The sequence below is a fragment of the Myotis myotis genome, unplaced genomic scaffold (assembly GCF_014108235.1).
Source record: "Myotis myotis isolate mMyoMyo1 unplaced genomic scaffold, mMyoMyo1.p scaffold_m19_p_8, whole genome shotgun sequence".
Lineage (NCBI taxonomy): Eukaryota > Metazoa > Chordata > Mammalia > Chiroptera > Vespertilionidae > Myotis > Myotis myotis.
The window spans coordinates 37972550-37993576 of record NW_023416390.1 but is presented as its reverse complement, the minus strand read 5'-3'; the positions used below and the strand labels follow the sequence as shown (position 1 = coordinate 37993576).

At 39.3% G+C, this 21027-nt stretch overlaps 1 protein-coding gene across 1 annotated transcript in view; it reads left to right on the top strand.

Moving 5' to 3' along the window:
- Positions 1-8600, top strand: part of PPP1R1C (protein phosphatase 1 regulatory inhibitor subunit 1C) — a 105737-nt gene extending 97137 nt beyond the window's left edge. The window contains exon 5 of the mRNA XM_036320854.1: positions 8110-8600. Coding sequence (XP_036176747.1) covers positions 8110-8198 — 89 coding nt within the window. The 3' untranslated portion in view covers positions 8199-8600. The remainder of the gene's footprint in view (positions 1-8109) is intronic.
- Positions 8601-21027: the final 12427 nt, after the last annotated feature.

Sequence of the window (21027 nt, the reverse complement as noted above, 5' to 3'; positions counted from 1 at the left end):
ATACCATATTATAGGTTAAATATATTTCACGTTTACCTAGCATGGTTATTTTGATAAAATTTGGTGTCAAAACACAAGTAACTATTAAAAAACTGTTTCTTCTACGGCCACTGAAATCACTCTTTTGTATATGGCAGGCTTTCAGAAAACTGATGTCTTTTGCAAATAGTTTTCTCATATGGAAATATGATTTGCTCTTTCCTTTACTCTAGCCAGTGCACTGCTCAATGAATGGCTGTTCAAATTATATTCCGAGTTGGAGACCTTCTTTACCATATCAGGATTTACAAATGCATTATTTGTTCTACCGGTTCATAACATCTCTTCAATGAATTAACTTCCCTGATGCCCACACAGTCATCCCTTGACCTACATCACCATCCGATCTGTAGTTGTGTCTCACTCATGCTCAACACACAGTGGGGAGGGGTGTGCTTTTTTATATTAACTCATATTGCTTGATGGCTACTATGTCTCATTGCCCAGACCAAGTCATGATATAATTTCTGTGCCGCCCAGAATCTAGTCCCAGATGTGAGCAAGGCAGAGAGAAAGGCTGCTTCTTTCTAGTAACCTGAACGTTATTTGTAACTGGGTTCGATCCTGGAAACATTCCCGGAAGGTAAAATTTTATATTTCCTGAATTCTATTCAAAACAATGACAACAGCAAAGACTGAAAAATTACATCTAAACTATCATCCATGTAACGGCCTTTAAAAGAGCTTAACAATAAGAAGGGTCTCGTGATTCTGTGAATCAAATTTCCCTTCTGGTTTTAACTTCAAAAAAGATCAATGACAATGGAAGATTGAGTCCTGGCGACTCAGATGAACAGCATCCAATAGGAATTAAAGACCCTGGTTTGTGTCCCAACTCAGCCAATGATTGCTCTGTGAATTTAAGCAAGTCATTTTGCTATCTGAATTTCTTCCTTCATCTTTAAATTGCAGAGATTAGACTAGGATTCATAGTCACAGGAATCCTAGTGCACAGGAAAACTGTGCACCTTCTTCCCTAAAAAGGCACAAATGCAACTATAAATATAATTCCAAGAGAGGTCAGAGGCATCTTATAACCCACCCACAGATTCATTAGAGGGCTTTCAGATGATTTCTAAGATCTAAAGTATGTGGTTTAAAAAATGAATCCATTTACATGTGCTACTCCACATGCGAATTAGTTTTAAAATATAGAGATTTGGGCCAGTTATGTCTTTTGCTGTTATAATTACTTTTTGTAACTTAGAGTACTCACAGCAGAGCAATTTTTCAGTTAAAAAAAAAATCTCCTTTGTGCATTAATAACATCGTAGGGTCAGTGTAGTTGCTAGTTTACCCTGCTACTCAATGCAGGGTTCCTTCTATAACTTGCCTCAGAGATCAAAATGTAGCTTTGACTTGAACACACACAGTGATGGGGAGCTTACTCACATGTTTATTGCTAGGCAAACATGAAGAGTTTAGGAATTGTTTTTTCTTTATATTGTGCTGTAATCGGCCGTCACCACATAAATTTCAGTGACCCTATTTCTGCCCCCAGGAGCTACTACATAAATAAATTGTATTTCTTTCTTCAGTCTTTTAGGAATTCAGCAGCAGCCTCTTTTGTCCTCTCTTCTCTCTCTGCTACACATTCTAGTTTCAAATTTAATTATTCTAGAAAAGTGATTTCATAAGATTACTTTTTTTCAATTAAATCTTTATTGTTCAGATTATTACAATTGTTCCTCATTTTTCCCCCCTAGCTCCCCTCCACCCAGTTCCCACCCCACCCTCTGCCCTTACCATGCCCCTGCACTGTCCTCATCCATAGGTGCACGATTTTTGTCCAGTCTCTTTCTGCATCCCAACACCCCTTTCCCCCCTGAGAATAGTCAGTCCACTCCCTTTCTATGCCCCTGATTCTATTATATTCACCAGTTTATTCTGTTCATCGGATTATTTATTCACTTGATTTTTAGATTCACTTGTTGATAGATATGTATTTGTTGTTCATAATTTGTATCTTTACCTTTTTCTTCTTCCTCCTCTTCTTAAAGGATACCTTTCAGCATTTCATATAATACTGGTTTGGTGGTGATGAACTCCTTTAGCTTTTCCTTATCTGTGAATCTCTTTATCTGACCTTCAATTCTGAATGATAGCTTTGCTGGGTAAAGTAATCTTGGTTGTAGGTTCTTGCTAGTCATCATTTTGAGTATTTCTTGCCACTCCCTTCTGATCTGCATAGTTTCTGTTGAGAAATCAGCTGACAGTCGTACGGATACTCCCTTGTAGGTAACTGACTGGTTTTCTCTTGCTGCTTTTAAGATTCTCTCTTTGTCTTTTGCTCTTGGCACTTTAATTATAATGTGTCTTGGTGTGGTCCTCTTTGGATTCCTTTTGTTTGGGGTTCTCTGCGCTTCCTGGACTTGTAAGTCTATTTCTTTCACCAGGTAGGGGAAGTTTTCTGTCATTATTTCTTCAAATAGGTTTTCAATATCTTGCTCTCTCTCTTCTTCTGGCACCCTTATAATTCAAATGTTGGTACGTTTGAAGTTGTCCCAGAGGCTCCTTACGCTATCTTCATATTTTTAGATTCTTTTTTTCTTTTTGTTTTTCCAGTTGGGTGTATTTTGCTTCTTCGTATTTCAAATCTTTGACTTGATTCTTGTGATCTTCTAGTCTGCTGTTGGGAGTCTGCATAGTATTCTTTATTTCAGTCAGTGTATGCTTAATTTCTAGTTGGTCCTTTTTCATAACCTTGAGGGTCTCACTAGATTTCTTGAGGGTCTCACTAAATTTATCGGCGGTTTCTAGAAAATTCTTGAAAAACCTTAGAAGTGTGGTTTTGAACTCTACATCCAGTAGTTTGCTTTCCTCCATTTCTGTCATTTGTGACCTGTTTCTTTGTCTCCGCATTTTTTATGCTTCCCTGTGTTGATAGAGTGGCTTTATGTGCTAGGTGTCCTGTAGGGCCCAGTGGCTCAGCCTCCCCAATTACCGGAGGTGGACAGTCTTGGTGCACCACTTTGTGGGCTTTGTGCACAGTCTTGTTGTAGTTAAGCCTTGATTGTTGTAGGTATCACTGGGAGGAATTGACCTCTGGGCCAATTGGCTGTGAGAATCAGCTGTGTCTACAGTGGGAGAACTTCTGTGCTGGAGACACCCTTCTGGGGCAAGACTTGCTTCAGTGGGGCTTTGGTGCTCACTGAGTCTTCCCCCCGAGTGTGTCCCTTATGGATCTGAGGAGTTGTAATCTGGATGGTCCCACTCTGACCACTGGGTACACTGGCTCTTGGATCTCTAAGGAGTCACTAATCTAGCCTCTGCCTGAGGCTACCCAGCAGAAGCCCAGCTGTGAAGCAATGCAAGCTGCTGTGGGGCCTTGGGCCTTCTTTTTGAAGTTCTGGGTTTCTCAGACCCAGCTGCAGTTTGTTAGGTAATTTTCAGATTGCAAAGGGCTAGGCCTTTCATATGCAAAAGCCTCTGCGCACAGCTTGGGTGGGGGGGTGTCTCAGGGGATCAACGGGGCAGAGCAAGCAGCTATGGATGCTCCTCAGTCCTACCCTAAGAGGCCCTGCTTCTCAGTGTCCCGGTAATGGCTGCAAGTACCTCTGAGAGAAAGCCGCCCTTGAGTTCCGACCGATGCCAGACAGTCTAGTTTCTCCCATATGAGCCTGGGTTCCCAGAGACTCGCCCTGAACTGGAGTTCAGAGCAGTCGGGAGCTTGAGACTCCCTCCCGATTGAAAAAGACAATGGTGTCCTCAGCTGCCAGCCCTTTCTGCATGCGCCTCCGTACTTCTGCACTTTACTTCCGCACCTCCTCTGAGTCTCAGTGTGCTTTTCTCTTTCCTTCTAGTTGTAGAATTTACACTCAGCCAGCCTTCCTGTGGTTCTGGATGATGTCCATTTTGTCTTTTAGTTGTATTATTGAAGTGGTTGTGCGAGGCAACAATTTCTGGTGTTTACCTATGCTGCCATCTTGGTTTCTCCCCTCATAAGACTACTTTTAATCCCAATTATCTTCTTCAATGAAACTCTTAAAATTCAGAGTCAAGAATTAGGCAGCATGGCTCAGCTGGTGTGGTATAGCAGTCAAGCATCAGACCATGAACAAGGAGATTGATAGTTTGATTCTGGGTCAGAGTACATGCCTGGGTTTTAGGCTTGATCCCCAGTGGGGGATGTGCAGGAGGCAGCCAACTGATGATGTTCCTCTCTCATTGATTTTTCTATCTCTCTCTATCTCCCTTCCTCTCTCTCTTACTAGTAAAAAATCAATGAAAACATAGTTTTAAAAAAGGAGTTAGGCAGCTTGATCCAGAAAATTTCTGACTAACACATGATTAGAGAGTGATTCCCTCTCTTAAACTGCTGACTCTGCTGTTAGGAATGCCACCAAAACCTCCAAGAGCTCTGTTCCTAGGAACAGGTGACTCTACTGGGTCAATGTGAAATTGTAGTCACCTGAAACCCCTACCTATAATCAACCTAGGTGGCCCTCATTCTCTATATTTTAGATTGAAAATAATCTTTCTAAAAACAAAACTCCCTGTTGACCTCTACCATAATTGCTTAAGCCATCTATTCAGTAATTAAAACCTTTTGGAATACTGTTTGTATTGTCATTCATTATGTCATCTTATCTCCCATGATTTGTGCCATCTACAAATGTAATAAACCTGACTTTTCCCCCTCCAAATTTATTGGTAATCATATTGACCTGTGGTTCGCCAAGTACAAGTCTCCTTCTATGGATTCATTATTCATAATTCTTCACTCAGCCACTTCTTCACAACCTCATCCAACTCACATTTAACCTCCTGATCTACAGGATGAAGAAGAGCATGAGTATTATGTTCTGTTTGAAGGCAATGCTTATTTATTTTCCTTTAACTTTTGCTTAGTCTACTTTCCTTCCTCAAACTCTATTTTTTTTCATTCCTTCATGTATTCATACTGCATATTCCACTCTTATATGTGGTCTTCTTTTCCATGTGTGCATTTTGCTATGGAGGAAAGAACCTATCTTGTGTTTTTTGGGGAGCCCTTTGACTTCTGCCCGGTGCAGGGCTGGCTGAGTCTGTGCTGGTGCCAGGAGGCCCTTTGCCCATGCTGAGTCAGCCCCTGGGCGGGTGAGGTGTTTTCCTACTTGAGCATCAGCACTTGGCAGAGGAGGAGGCTGAGAATCTCATTAACACCCCAAACCAAGTGATTTCCTTCCACCTCCAGAATTACTCAAATGTCAAATGAGGGCTTAAAGAAAATTTAAAAGCAAAGTGTATGTGTGTTTGGAGATGGGAGGAGGTTGGTGAGGAGAAAGATTTATTAGCCCTCACAGACTTTACACTTTAATATCAGCATTATTGTACCTGTAACCAAATAAATATTACTGATAGGAAAAAATATTCAAAACACAAATTTACCAATGATCCATTATCTAATGGAAAGGTGACATTAGTGTAAACTGCTTTGGGAGCCAAAATGTGTGTGGTTTTGTAGAAATGTTCTACAGACCATCTCTGTGATGTCACCAACTCTTGCCTCATCAAAACCTTTTACCTAGAAACAGTTAGTGTCACACTCAAATAAGCCTAAGAAAGGCCCTTCTAAGGTTTGCCCCAGTGAATTATATAAGTAAGCCTTTTTACTTTTAAAAAGTAAGCAAAAGTTAAAGGAAAATAAATAAGCATTGCCTCCAATGCTTTTACTTTTAAAAAGGCTTACTTATATAACCTTGTGACCATTAATATTGTAAAATGAATTAAGTATGGATCAAGGTAAGCAAGTAGATCTATACTCAAGTATGGAAAATTAATTAACAGTTGGTTAGTGGTTTTATAAGTTGGGTATTTTGGTTACTGATTTTTTAAAAATGTTTAACCTCCCTAATATAGACAAATCAATGTTGACATTTAGTTATTAACCCTAATTTAAAGAAAATTGTCTTAAACACAGCTTTATTACTCTGTAGCTGGACACCTTCATGTATTCATACTGCATATTCCACTCTTGGAAGGGATGGAAGGGATGAGCTTGGAGGCAATAGGACCTTTGCAAACCCAGAGATGTCCAGACAAGTTCAGCGCAGGAGAGAGAGTGGCAAGCAGCTGAATGATGACTGTACTTTAATATTTTAGAGGGAATCCTGAGATCATCTGAGCCGGGTTCATAGGTCCTGTATCCCTGATAAGTCCTAGAGGATGTTAGGAAAACCTAGGTCAGTGTCCAAAAAGCTAAAGGTGAAAATAAGTTGGAGTCTCTGAGAGTGGAATTTTTATGCCTCAGTCAGTCACCCAGCCATCGCTCTACATGGAGGGACTATGATGTGTCAGACCTTCTCTTATAACTATACTACCCTTATCATCTTGAACAAATTTTATCTTCTTAGAATCTAAATTTCACCATCCAGGTATTTATCTTAGGGGTTGTTGTGAGGTCAGTGACTCAGGTATATAAGACTCTAGCAGTAATTAACTGGATGCTTTTTAAACGTCTTCCCTTCTCCTTAGCATTTAGACTTTTGGTTTTTTTACCCATGAATTTGCAATAATACGAAAAAAGTTCCATTTGTTAATAACAAACGTCTCTCTACAGTCTTGAGTCAACAGGAATTGGGAGTGATTTGTGTTTGTGGATCAAATCAAAGTATTTAAATATTATTACAACTGATCAAATATTTTTGCAAGATAATCCACCAAGCCCAAGGATGTCATTCTTTGCCAAACAGCACTCTGAAGCTTGCTCACTGCAGTACATGAAAAACCACACTTGTTTCCCCCAGTTTTTTTGTTTCATAGCAAGCATGAGCGGCAACTTCCTTTCATTTATCAGTTCTAACTGGTATGTTTTTCAGTAGTACTTATGAAAATCTCATAAACCACTTTTCTAAAATAAAAAATATGTATAAAATTTCCCATATGCACAGAGTGTCAGCTAGCATAAAGATAATTTTGTAGATTGATCTGGCTGTAGTGGTTGTCTTCTGATTTATATTCCAACTTTGAATTAATTTTGAAAAAAACCCGAACATACATTAGTGTGGAATGGCCAAAAACATATACCAAATTGTTTGTTTCTTCATTAATTCTATCAACCATCTATGCAATAAATATTAATGAGCACCTACTATTTGCCAGGCACTGCGTCTAGAACCCCGCAGTGAAACTACATAATCCTGACATCAAGAAGTTTGTTCTATGAGAAAGATAGATAAACAAATACAGTTCTATTGGGTGATTGGTACAAGAGCAAGTGACCCAAGAGCAGTGGGGGAATATGAGAAAGATCTAGGTCATTCCACTTGGGAATTAGGGAACCTTCACAGAGGAGGCAAGCTGAGACCAGAAGGATAAGTGGGAGATTACCAGGTGGGTGAGTAGGAAGAAATCATTTGTCAGAGAATAGAACAAGGAAAGCATGGAGGCTTGATGGAACCTGGTCTGATCAGGGAATAGGGAAGAGTAGGTTGTATTGTTAAAGAGTAAATTACTGTGAAAGGCGAAAGCAGGAAGGGCCGGTGAGAAATGAGGCCAAATCAGTAGGGAGAGGCCAGATCACATAAGCCTGTACAGCAGGCAAAGGTATGCCAATTTTTTTTCTCTCTGTAGGAGGTAAGGGAAGTTACTGAAGAACTTTGAGTACAGAGGTTTCATAATTATAAGTATGTTCCTATTCCCAATAACAATATTATGATTCTTTTGTTGTTTACACATTACAATGAAATGGCAAACAGCAGCCCCTTTGTTCCTAGGGGTTTCAGTGGTTCTCGTTGTAATAGAGTCCAGAGATGCCAAAAGAAATATTTGAACTAAAATGATATATCAGGGTTACAATAAGAGCCTGTGAGCAGATTTTTCGGTTAACAGGTTTTTAACAGGCTGTGATGCAATTCTTAATGGAGAAGATTACATTATAAAAAATTGGCCGCCTCTCATGGAAATTTGGCTGGGTATGTCTTTATTCCTTGGTGAATTAAAAGGTTTGCATAGGATTAGATTGTTGAGATTCTTGGAGAAAACACATATACCCCAGCGAAAACTTTCCACTCATTTTCTTTATCTCTAGCAGCAAAGCAGTGTATCTGTCAGGATAAATTTCACTGAAATTCATTTGTATCATTTCAGGGGTTAAACACCTGAAAGGCCAGAGTGAATCAGCATTCCCTGAAGAAGAAGAAGGTGTCAACGAAAGAGAAAAGCAATGGGACCATTAATTACGGGTCTGCTACAAGAGGGCTTCTTGGGAGTATGAACTATTAACTTTTCTGAATAACCCACGGACGCTACTGCTTGACTTCCAGAGGCATTCTCCACCTGTGCTCTCCACACTCATACCGTAGTAGTACACCTCCTCAGAAGCCCTCCTTGATTGAACTTGAGAACTAAGTACAGATTGTTCCATATCACTTACACGTAAAGAACAAGCACTTATTTTACAGGGGTTTTTCTCTTTCATGACATTGACATTTGCAAACATGGGAGTGTTCTAACTTTAAAACTGCTGAGCTTAATTGCTGATGTCCTACTGACATAGTTTGCCTTCTAAGGTCAAATGTAAATAGCAGCAATTTAAGAGTAAAAAGTAAATATTAAATACATTTAGACATGAATGTGTGTCTGGGTTTAAATTATAGACGAATATTTCATGAATATCAATATTTAATATTTTTGTTAACTTTTAAGTTGATCTGTACATAATATTTATTTCAAAGTGATGAAGAAATGACAGGTTTCTTGATTCAAAATACCACCATATATTAGTCTTTAGTTATTAAAAAAGAAAAATGCTAAATCTAAAATAAAATATGCAAAATCTGCCCTGCAATGTTTTTTTTTGTTATTATTTGAAAATATTCCCTACTGCATTTTAATTAATTATTAGCATTCTATAAATCTTCTATTATCATAAATAAGAAATTCCATTAGTTCATGCCTGAAGTCATTGATTAATTCAACAATTATTTTTTTAACCGGTTTATCTCTAGCAAGGCACTTTGCTGAGGGTTATGAAAATAAAGGAAAAATAATTTCTTTACTATAAAACTGGCAGAGAAGATAAAGCAGTAGTATAAAGCAAGGTTTTCTAAGACAGTATTATTTATTAAATACTAGAGGCCCAGTGCACGAAATTTGTGCATGGATAGGGTCTTGAGGCCTCGCCGGCAATCAGGGACAATCTGTGGGTTACTGGCTGGGTGATTGGGGGGCCGCTGCTGGCACCTGCCTTGGCTGGCCTGGGGCCTGCGGGCTGGGGAAGCTCCTGTGTTGAGCGTCTGCCCCCTGATGGTCAGTGCATGTCATAGTGACTGGTCATTCCACCTGTTGTTTTGCGTTCAGTCGATTTGCATATTAGGCCTTTATTACATAAGACTAGAGGCCTGATGTACAAAAATTTGTGCACTCGGTGGGGTCCCTCAGCCCGGCCTGTGCCCTCTCACAGTCTGGGACCCCTCGGGGATGTCCACCTGCTGGCTTAGGCCTACTCCCCAGGGGATCGGGCCTAAGCTGGCAGTCAGACATCCCTCTGGAAGCCTGGGAGCCCTCAGGGGATGTCCACTTGCCAGCAGGGAGCAGGCCTAAGCTGCAGTCAGACATCCGTAGCGCTGCTGAGGAGGCGGGAGAGGCTCCCGCCACCACCACTGTGCTGGCAGCCATCATCCTGGCTTGTGGCTGAGCAGAGCTCCCCCTGTGGGAGCACACTGACCATCAGGGGGCAGCTCCTGCATTGAGTGTCTGCCCCCTGGTGGTCAGTGTGTGTCATAGTGACCAGTCATTCCCAGTCGTTATGCTGTTAGGGTCAATTTGCATATTACCCTTTTACTATATAGGATAGAGGCCTGGTGCACGAGTGGGGGCTGGCTGGTTTGCCCTGAAGGGTGTCCCATATCAGGGTCTGGGTCCCGCTGGGGTGCTTGGACAGCCTGGGTGAGGGAATGAGGGCTGTTTTCAGGCTGGCCACAGCCCCTTCAGGGTGGGGGTCCCTACTGGGGTGCCTGGCCAGCCTGGGTGAGCGGCTGATGGCCGTTTTCAGGCTGGTCACGCCCCCCAGTGACCCAAACTCCCAGTCTCTCCTTTTTTTCTTTCCTTTTTTCCCCCAGTAGGTATCTGGGATTTATTTATCTTCTATAATTGAAACTTTGTAGCCTTGAGTGGAGCCCAGTGCTGGCCAGGGCAGGTGGGAAGCTTGGCTTCCTCCATCGCCAGGGGCAACCCAAGCCTCATGCTCTCTCCAGCTCCATGGCTTCCGCCATCTTTGTGACGGAGTGATGGTTAATTTGCATATTACTCTTTTATTAGATAGGATGGCTTTTGATAATTCAAAGTTATGGCCTCGTGAACAATGTTAATTATTTATGGCATTTCAATGTAAAAATTTAGTGGCTATGGAGGAATGGCAAGCTTTGTTCCCACATTGATGATATTAGTGAGGTTCAAATGTTTCATGGATAAAAATAATGAAAAGATTTCTCAAAAGTCAGTAAAAAGAGAAATTAGGACAGAAAGAAAAAAAAATCAAATGGGACCTCCATTGTGGGATATTAATATCAAGATTCAAAGATGTAAAACTATATTTTAAAAATTTTGAATGTGATACTTATAATATAGAGATTAAGGGAAAATGTGTGAATTTATAAGATGATATAGTAGAAATGATCATTTTCCTTAGTATATTTTCTACAAGAAAATAAATGCAAAATACACTGATAAGTAGTATCTCAAGTTTGAATGAGTACTCCCCTTCCTTCCTTCCTTCCTTCCTTCCTTCCTTCCTTCCTTCCTTCCTCTCTTTCTTCCTCTCCTCTTCCCCTCCCCCTTCCCTTTTTTGTTTTGTTTTTCTTTTTTAAGTCAGTTTCACCCAAAACTTCCTGGAGTTTCTAGATCACCTGCTGTGACTGTTTGATTTTCTAAATTTCACTTTACTTAAAACCTGATTAAGTCACATATTTGCTTTAAGTGATTTTGAATTATTTATATTTGAAAAACATCCCCAGACCTCTTGAGATTATTTGAGCACCCTGAGGTGCTAAAAAATAAAACTGCCCTTCCCTTTCCTTGAACAGACACTTTCATGAATGTTTTTTTAAGAGGATTCAGACAAACAAAAGAACCCAAAGCATTTGCTGATTTTGTAACATCATTTGGGAAATAAACAGCATGGCTTCTGGATTCTTCTATTCTGTCTTCCATTCTTAAACAAACAAAAAAAGATAGATCAAAATTAAAAGCATCAATTTTCCTTTAAAATGTTGCTTTCTTCTAGTTTGTTCTCTACTCTCAAAACACAGCGATCACAGCTAAAAGCATACATTGTCCTTGGGAAACGTGTTGGTTTTCTCAGAAATTTGAAGGAAGCCAGCTGAGATAATGGCTTTCCAGTTTCCTTTTCACACAGTACTTATAGTTGACAACACTTTTTTTTTCCAAGAAGATAACTTGGCTTCAGTTTGACTGAATGGGCAAAGAAACGTTCTAACCAAAACAAAATAAAACAGTAACTTTATCTTTCCCAGACCACATTTATACTAGAACATCATGGTCAGTAGAGGGGACTCCGAGTCACTCTGACTTGGGTTCAAGTTAAACCTCGGCCAAATTTTTTACTCAGTTTCTCTATTTGTAAAATGGAAGCAATTATTTCTAGCCCTATGGGGATTTTGTGAAAATTAAATGAGGTAAGACCTATAAAATGCTTAGCACACCTTAGTGAGCATTTAATAATTGGTGGCTATTGTTATTATTTTTATTAGAGAAAGGACCTGAGGCTATCTAGCCAAGGCTTATACATGATCCTCTTCAACATTACAGACAAGTGATGAATCTCCTCACTTACTCTTTTTAAATATATATATATATATATATATATATATATAGATATCTATATATAGATATAGATATATATATATATATATGATTGATTTCAGAGAGGAAGGGAGAAGGAGAGAGAGAGATAGAAACATCAATGATGAGAATCATTGATCGGCTACCTCCTATGTGTCCCACACTGGGGATCGAGCCTGGAACCCAGGCATGTGCCCTGACTAGGAATTGACCATGACCTCCTGGTTCATAGGTCGATGTTCAATCACTGAGCCATGCTGGCCAGGCTTCTCACTTGTTCTTGAATAACTCCAACCGAACCCCAAACAAGCCAAAGGGCTCTAATTTTCCTTCTCTGTGTTAAACCGTCTCTTTCTCCTACACTTTACCTCCTTTTCTATACCACAGCCGTTTAGATACCGAAGAACACTCTGATTGCCATCTCCTAAGGGATCTCATCTCTGTGATTAAACATCACCAGTTCCTCCCAAACCTTTCTCATCATCTTGGCCACCAGCTTTTGGATCCTATTCCATTGTGTAAACTGAATCTAAGAAAGGTTATGTCCGGTGGATAAGTTCAGATTTTTTTTTTTAGCCCCGAAACCCGAGAAACTGAAGCATAGAGTGTGGCTGAGCAGAGTAGGATTCTAGGCTAGAGTCTTTCTATTAGAAAATAATTTGGTGGCCCTCTTTTCTTCCCAGAGTTGTCCAGGGTATGTGTCTTATAAAATCAAACTTCTCACACTACTTTATTTTCTCAAAAAGGTTTTCACCATCCTTATTTTTGTTGTTGTTAATCTTCATCCAAGGATATTTTTTCCATTGATTTTTAGAGAGAATGGAAGAGAGGGGGAAAAGGAGAGGGAAAGAGAGAAAGAAACATCAATGTGATGATGGGAGAGAGACACATCAATTGGTTGCCTCCTGTACCCAACCGGGGCCGAAGATTGAACCTGCAAGCCACGTACGTGCCCTTGATGAAGAATCAAACCCAAGATGCAGGCTGACACTAACCACTGAGCACGCCAGCCAGGGCTTCACCATCCATTTTTTATTCAATTATGCCAATATTTTCTACATTATGGAAACAGATTATTTTAGGTTGGTCAGGGACAAAATATCTTTATTTTTATAAATACTATTATAATATATGTTACAAAAGATACTTAATCAGCAACCCCAAATTTATAATTTTATAGCTATTATTGCTTAGGATGAGACAAGCTTAAAATGTGAGTATATTTTAAATCAATTTAAGGAAAAATATTTAAAAATATTAAAAATCATAAAAGTGATATATAATTGAATGAAATTTTGGAAACCCTGGTTTGGGGTATTGTCATAGCAAATAACTTAAGTGTAAGTATTTCAGAGTTCATTTAATTATAATATGAATTTTTTGCATTTACAAATAAACCACAATATTGCATTAATTTAAAACTTCTATTTCTTCGCCCACATCTAAAAGCAGTGTAAAGTTTGGATAGATAGACTCACTCTAATAATAACAATAGGCAGCAATTATTAGCAGTGTGAATGCAAACTGAATAGAAAAAGCGTACCTAGCTACTTGGAAATGCTCATGCTTACATATAATTTTGAACACTTGCTTTTTCTGAAGAAGGAGGATGGAGGAAGAAATATCTTCACTTTTCTAAGTCCTTGTTTTTACAAACCAGTCTTCAAAGCTCCAGCAGGCATATTAATTATTAAACATTTTTATGTTGCTGAAATGTGAACTCTGTTAAAGGAAGTAAATTACTGTATTTCATAACACTATAACATTCCGAAGAACTAAATATCAGAGGAAGAAGCATTTCAGAAAATGATGGCTGGCCTTGTGGTTTTAAATGACATTGTAAGTACTTAAGGTGTGAACATCCTTATGGGATATTTGCAAATATCCCATATAATTCACCCAGAAAGGCAGGGAGGGGAGGTGTTTCTACTTTTCCCTGGGCATTGCTCTTCAAATTAAATAGAATAATCGACATGAGTGCACAAGTGTCTGATTGCATTTTGTAAAGAGGCTACCACTCAACTATTGCGCTTTCCTTTACAGTTATATTATGGGGCGCCTTCATTCTGTGGACAGACGTAGGTGCAGCCACTGTCCCCATTGCATTTCATACTTCGCTTATGCAGATAGCGGAGACGTGGTCTATAGAGTGAAGATTTACATGATGGTGGATTAGAGAGAAAAGTAGGTGAAGGAGAGAACTCAATTCTGGAAACTTGATGAAGGAACTGGAGAAAGGATATTACCATGGTATTGGATTCATCTTCATTTTTGTTTTTCATTCTACAAATGTGACACAATCTTCCCCTTTTCTTTGACTTCAGTAACAATGAGGCAAATGTGAGGGAATGAGCACAATGAACCCCAGGAGTATATTACACTAGCATGTAAAAATCCTAAAAGTGACAGAATATTAGAGTATGCTCAGCAAATGATTTTTCATTATTATCCAGAACAAGCATTTAGCAGCAAAAAATAGAGAACCCAGCAAATAATGGCATAGAGGTTTGTATAGGTCATGCAAGAAAATGTCCAAGGCTGAAATTATGCCTCAAGATGATAATGGGCATCCAGATACTTTTCATTTTTCTTAACCTTCGCAAACTTATTATTTTATGGTTTCAAGAGAGCTGCTGCTCCGGGCTTCTGGTCTGTTCCAAGCAAAAAGACTAGTGGGAAGAGAAAGGGAAAGGATGCAGAGAAGAGAAGCAAAGGCTTCCCTGAACCCGTACTAATGTCTCATTTACCACAACTGTGTCACAAGACCACCCCTTGATGCAAAGGAGTTGGAGAAAGTCAATATTTTTAACCAGGTCCCTTGCCACCTTCCAACTAAATTAAAGTCCCTTTGGAAGGTCTAAAGTGACCCTGGTTATCAGTTGAGCAGTCAGCAGTCATCTACTTTCCAGGTGAACAGAATTCAGGGACTTTTCCCTGGGGCATCTAAAGGAAGCATAGGCTATTTAGACAACTCAAACATTAATTCTCACTAGATATATATATATTTTTTTGGTTAATCCTCACCAGAGGATATTTTTTCCATTAATTTTTGGAGAGAGTAGAAGGGAGAGGGAGAGACAGAGAGAAATATTGATGTGAGAGAGACACATTGATTGGCTGCTGCCTGCACACACCCCAACCAGGGCTGGGGAACCTGTAACCAAGGTATGTGCCCTTGACTAGAATCGAACTTGGGACCCTTCAGTCTGTGGGCCGACGCTCTATCCACTTAGCCAAACTGACTAGGGTTCACTAGATATTTTTGCTCCTTAAAATGCATACATTTTGGTAATATTTATGATAGACCTGAAGCTGGATACAACAATTCAGATATCCTTAATTATTCTATACTATTTTTTTCATGGCATAATTTGGTACAGTTTTTAAAAGTCTACTTTAGAAACAAAAGACCACTATTATAGCTCATTCTTCAATAAATATGCATGAAACCCTAAGGCATGCTGGACGTTGCTTAAGTGGAGAAGATTCAGGTATGAACAACACAGTTAAGGCCCTTAAGTCCATGGATGTATTACTAGTGTTTGAGGACTGTCAATATATACATAAACTAATAAATAAATGAGATGATTTCAAATAGTGAAATGTTCCTGGAAGAAAATAAAACAAGGTGCTATGGCAGAGGGTGGCATCTCCTGTTTTATAGTTGTGTGGCATTGGGCAAGGCCTTCAATCACTCTGGGACTCAGTTTTCTGATCGGTCAAATGTAGAGGAAAATATGGGGGTGGGGTTTCACCAGATAACACTGTGAGGCTCCTTTAAACTTTACGATCTGTTTCTCTCCTCTGATTCTCCTTCAGGAATGGCAGGCAAGAAGCAAAGGAGAAAAGAAAAGATGGGAATAGACAGAAAACTGCAGTAATAAGGGACGGTGGAATGCGAAGAGAAAGGGGGTATGTTGTGTGCTTGTATGACAGCCAACAGAACACAATTGTTTGAGTTAGAAATACACACATGTATGTATGTGTGCATGTAGTAACAATAGCACTGCAACCAGTTACATTCTCTGTCTTTTAAAGCTTCCCTTTAGAAAATGATCTTTAAAAGCGATCAGTTTTTGTTTGTTTTTTAAAGATTGAAAAGTCCTTCCAGCAAAAATGTCCTCCCACCAATCACTAATTGGATAGTGTACTGGGCCCTAGCACACGCGCTTTGTTGCTATGAAGTGCCACATACCAGATTTTCCCCTTCACCGAGATTTACGTGACATGATGTTACACTCTCTGGAACGTTCCCACTGGGCTCTGGATAGTTATTTTCTTTTTCTCCTCCAGGTGCAGAATGGGTTGACAGCAACCAGAAGCTGGCTTGTCAGCACTGCGCTCCGACTTGAGCTTGGAAAAGCACCAACACAAAACGAACACCACACCACCATCACCTCCAACTCCGTCTGAAGCGTTATTTTTTCTCTCCGGGATCGCTTTCTGAAGCACCGTAGATATTTTATACATAAATATTGACATATTTTTTAGAAATTGTTCCTTTACTTTGTATATATTTTTAATCATTCACTCAGTCTACACTCTTTGCTAAGTTCCTCATTTTGGATTTATTTTTCTATATGGCTAAAAGGAAGATCTTGAATTTGGGTACATTTTGCTAATTTATTTTTATTTTTCTAATTTTGGAATCCGAGCCTTTAATAATTACGATAAATATGTCTGACAGGAAGGACTTACTTTATAGATCAGAAAACTAGAGTCCACAGGGCATTAGTGGCGCTACATGGACCAATAATCTAGCAAGCCCTTTCCGTAGCTTATGATCTGTTGGAGAAGTTGTGAGAGTTTTTAGGATGCAAAAAACCACCCTCCCTAGGAACCATAGGCTTTTATGTTTTCTTATAGTATCTTACATATTGACCTGAAACTAAACGTTCTGTTTCAGAAATAAGGCATACGGAGTTATGTTGCTAAAATAAAGCTGAAGTGGGAAGAAGGACCGGAGTTCTACTTTAATTGTTTGGCATGAACTTCAAATTAAATGACCTATTACCAATAAAAGAAGCAAACTGAAACTCTTTTTAAAGTATTTGGCTCCTTTAAAAATAGTTTCTATAGCCTCTGGCTGGTGTGTTCAGTGGATAGAACACAGGCCTGCGCACTGAGGGACTGGATTCCCAGTCAAGGGCACTTACCTGGGTTGCAGGCTTGATCCACGGCCCTGGTCTGGGCACGTGCAGGAGGCAACCAATTGATGTGTCTCTCTAACTCCCTCTAAAAATATCCTCAAGTGAGGATTAAAAAAAAGTTTCTATGTTTAAATCTATACTTCAAAAAAAATAACCTTTGATATTGCACAAAATAAAATTGCTAAATTTATGACAATCTGAAGTACAATCTTTACTTAAAGAACAAGGCATCAATCTTTTTAAGTAGTTTTATTTTCTTAATATCTAAAAAAAATTATAAAATGAAAATAATTTTGTAATTGCTATTTTTTCTTTCCCCTTCTCCATGGCTCCCTGGCCCCTGTATTTGAAAGATGGTCATTTTCACTCAGACTTTGTATTGCTAAAGACTTGAAAATAATATAAGCAAGCATAATTACCCCAACCTAAATACATAATAGTGGAATACACTATACGTATGATGGCATTAAAAAAACAATATGCTACTTAACAAGGAACCAAAGAGAATATTCTAACTGCTGCTCTTCTCAGGCTAAGGAATGATTTTCATTGGAATTTCAAAACACCATTTTTCTCAAAAGCGGTGCCGGGGATCGAGACATACTACTTCCAAAGATGGCACCTTGGCACACTGAGTGTTTTACACTGGAGGAATTTGAGAAAATGGTAGGAGGAGGAAGGTCACTCTGACCTCCCTGCTTTCCCCCTGAAACAGGCCATAAAGCCCTCTTGAGAGAGGCGCCCTCCCTGCACCTGAAGGAGAACAGCATCCTTGTCTCTGAAGACAAGGAGATTCGGAGAAGAACCTGAGACAACAGGCCTTGTGAAGTTCCCCCAGGTGACCACGCTGACCTGGTGCTCCTTAAACCAGCACATTGCTCCACACTGTCCATTCTTTATCTTTTTCAAGTTGTTTTTTTAAAACTGATTTCAGAGACAGGAAGGGGGAGAGAGATAGATAGGAACATCAATGTTCCCTAATGGGGATCAAGCCCACAATCCAGGCATGTGCCCTGACCAGGGATTGAACCATGACCCCCTGGTTCATAGGTTGATGCTCAGCTACTAAACTATCTCAGCCATTTTTTTTTTTTTATCATTCCTAGCATAAAAATACTCCAGTCTAATGATCTCTTCTGACTTTCATTTTCTTTTGAAGCCTCCCATGTCATGTAAACTTATATTAAATAAAGTGGTATGCTTTCCCCCCCTATTAATCTGTCTTTGTCAGTTTACTTTTCAGACCCAGCCAGGAACCCTCGGAGACTGGAGGAAAACTTTCTTTCCCTGCAGTAGCAAAGGTTTCTATAAACCAAAGCAAGGAAACGGTAAGAACTTAAAAGAAAGCCAAATAGCTTGAAGATGGCTGGTTCAACATCTCTTTAATAATGGCAGGAATTTATCCTCTCTTCTTTATTTTATAAAAGAGACTCGCATTTGTCAAGGCAAGGCAGCTTTCCCATTACATCGCCCCTGCAGCATGAATTATGTGGATGTGTTTCCCTAATTGTATTCCCAGATGTTGCTTTCATCTTTCTTCTTTTGCCCTAATAAGACATAGATTCCCATTTTGAAGTGTTTACTTATTTGTTATACTTGTCAAGCGTTTTAAACATCATTTGGGTCTTTATTTGCTTTTGAAAACACCCAGTATGCTAAAAATGCAAGCTTGACATAAAGTCAGTGATGACTAAAATAGGAATTACACTACACAGTCCTTCGCTTCTCCGTGATACCAAGCTTAAGCTACACATCTGCACCACCAGTAAAAGAAATTGTCATAGGAAGTAGTTCAGTGGAACTGGCTGCTGTCTAAATAAAATTTAAAAAATAACTTTAGAGTAGGGGCAGAATAACATTAAAAATTAGACATTGTCATTCTAAACTATGAAAAGCGCTGTAATGATATAAAATAATTTAATGCAACTTGGTGGGAAAATATAATTGCCAAAATTAATAAATTTATATTTAAATCACAAATAAATTTGTATGTTTTTTCTATTAATATATGAACTTTATTAACTTTCCTTTCATTGTGTAATGTGGAGTTGAACTATTTTTCAGATTGAGGAATATATATGTGTGTGTATAGAATATATATGTGCATACATGTATATCTACATATGTATAGAAAATATATAGATGTATACAAATGTGTGCATATATATACATAAATGTACTGATGCTGAAATAAAAAAGAAAACTTCTTTAAAGAGAGAGAATAAATTTAACTCATTTGCTATTTAATTAAGCACAAAGAATTAAAACGAAATACTTCCCTAAGCTAGCACATCCAAATTGCCTTCCATTAAGGAAAGCTAGGTGAGAATGGAGGCAGACGCCCAGAATAAACTAGACAAAGGGAAGAATGTGAGGGCGCCCTACAAAGAGATGAAGAGCTGTGGCACAGGGCGAGGTGGGAAGAGAACGGCAGCCTGAGGAAAGCCCCCCCCCCCTCCCCCCGGAGAGGCGAGGCCAGCTCCTGCTCCTCCCGGTCCCGGCCACACAACTTGCTCTTCGTAAGTCCCTGCCCACCCTGCCAAGTCATCCCCGCCAGAATGTGTCTTCTGCACCATGGCTATGTCCAGCAGCCCATTTTTTCTCTGGTGGGTTTAGAAATTATGGTTTCAATGTTGAGCCACTTGGCTTCTAGATTGCATTGGACTTACCACATGTAGTGGATGAGTCTGTTCTTCTCACAAGGGCAGTTTCCACATTATGAAGGATCCTCTCCTCCTGTTGTTTTCCTTTTCTTCACAGAAAACCCTTTTTATCTTGCTACTGAAGATTCTGTGAACCTGGCGGAGTTTGCTGGGGCATGTGCCTGTAGCTTTTTATTTTTTTGAGAACCTACTGCTGTTGCTTCACGGGGTACTTGCATGTCTAATGATGTGTTTTAATTAACAAAGCCTTCTGGGAAGTCTAAAGTTTATTTTATTTTTATGCTGACACCTTTCTCTTTAATATTTCCATGAAAATTGTCCCCTACAATCCAGTGTCGACATGGCATATATTAACATGGATATCAATATGCGTCGGTCTTGAGCCATCTGTATAGATACACATACATCAGTGCATGTCTCGATCTACCCTTATCTACATGTGTAACTTGGCCTTTCCACTCCTCAAGCAAGGACATAAACGCTGAAAGCAATGACATGATGATCTTTGCTATAGAATGGCTGGCCTTCTCTTCACATGGAACAGCCCCATCATGGGGACCTTCAGAATATTGCTACTGAAGCTAAGGCCATGCTATGGTCCTGAAATGATGAGCCTGGATTAATTTTAAAGGAAGAGGATGAAGTTCCTGGTAGATTCTTATTTTTATAGCTTGTACCATTTCAGCTTTTTCTTATGTGTCAGTAAATAGCCTCAGCACCTTACACAAGCCATTTCACTTAATCATTCCAACAATCCTATAAAATAGGTACTCTTACTATCTCCACTTCATAGAGGCCTAAGATCACAGAGACCATATGTAACAAAGTCTAAAATTGGATGATAGCCAAACTCGGTCCTTGGATGAGATATGTATTTCTTGCCTTAGGTGTTCCACAAAAATTCAACAAGAAATAATAGCATCTGGATAAATACAAAATAATAATATTAGTTTATGTTAATTGAGAACCAACAATGTTCAATGGTTCTCAACCTTCTGGCCCTTTAAATACAGTTCCTCATGTTGTGACCCAACCATAACATTATTTTCATTGCTACTTCATAACTGCAATGTTGCTACTGTTATGAATCGTAATGTAAATATCTGATATGCAGGATGGTCTTGGGCGACCCCTGTGAAAGGGTCGTTTGACCGCCAAAAGGGTCACAACCCACAGGTTGAGAACCGCTGGTCTAGATCCTTTAAATAATCTTCATTATCATTTTACCATTCGATCAAAGTCTTCACAGTGAGAGATGAGAAAATGTTAAGGTCTACAGTCACCAAACACCAAAGACATACAGGATGGAGTTCATTCTGGCTCCAAGCTTGTATGGTTCCCACTATTGGAAATCACCTAGACATCTGGGCTTTTCTCCTTAGCAAAGTTGG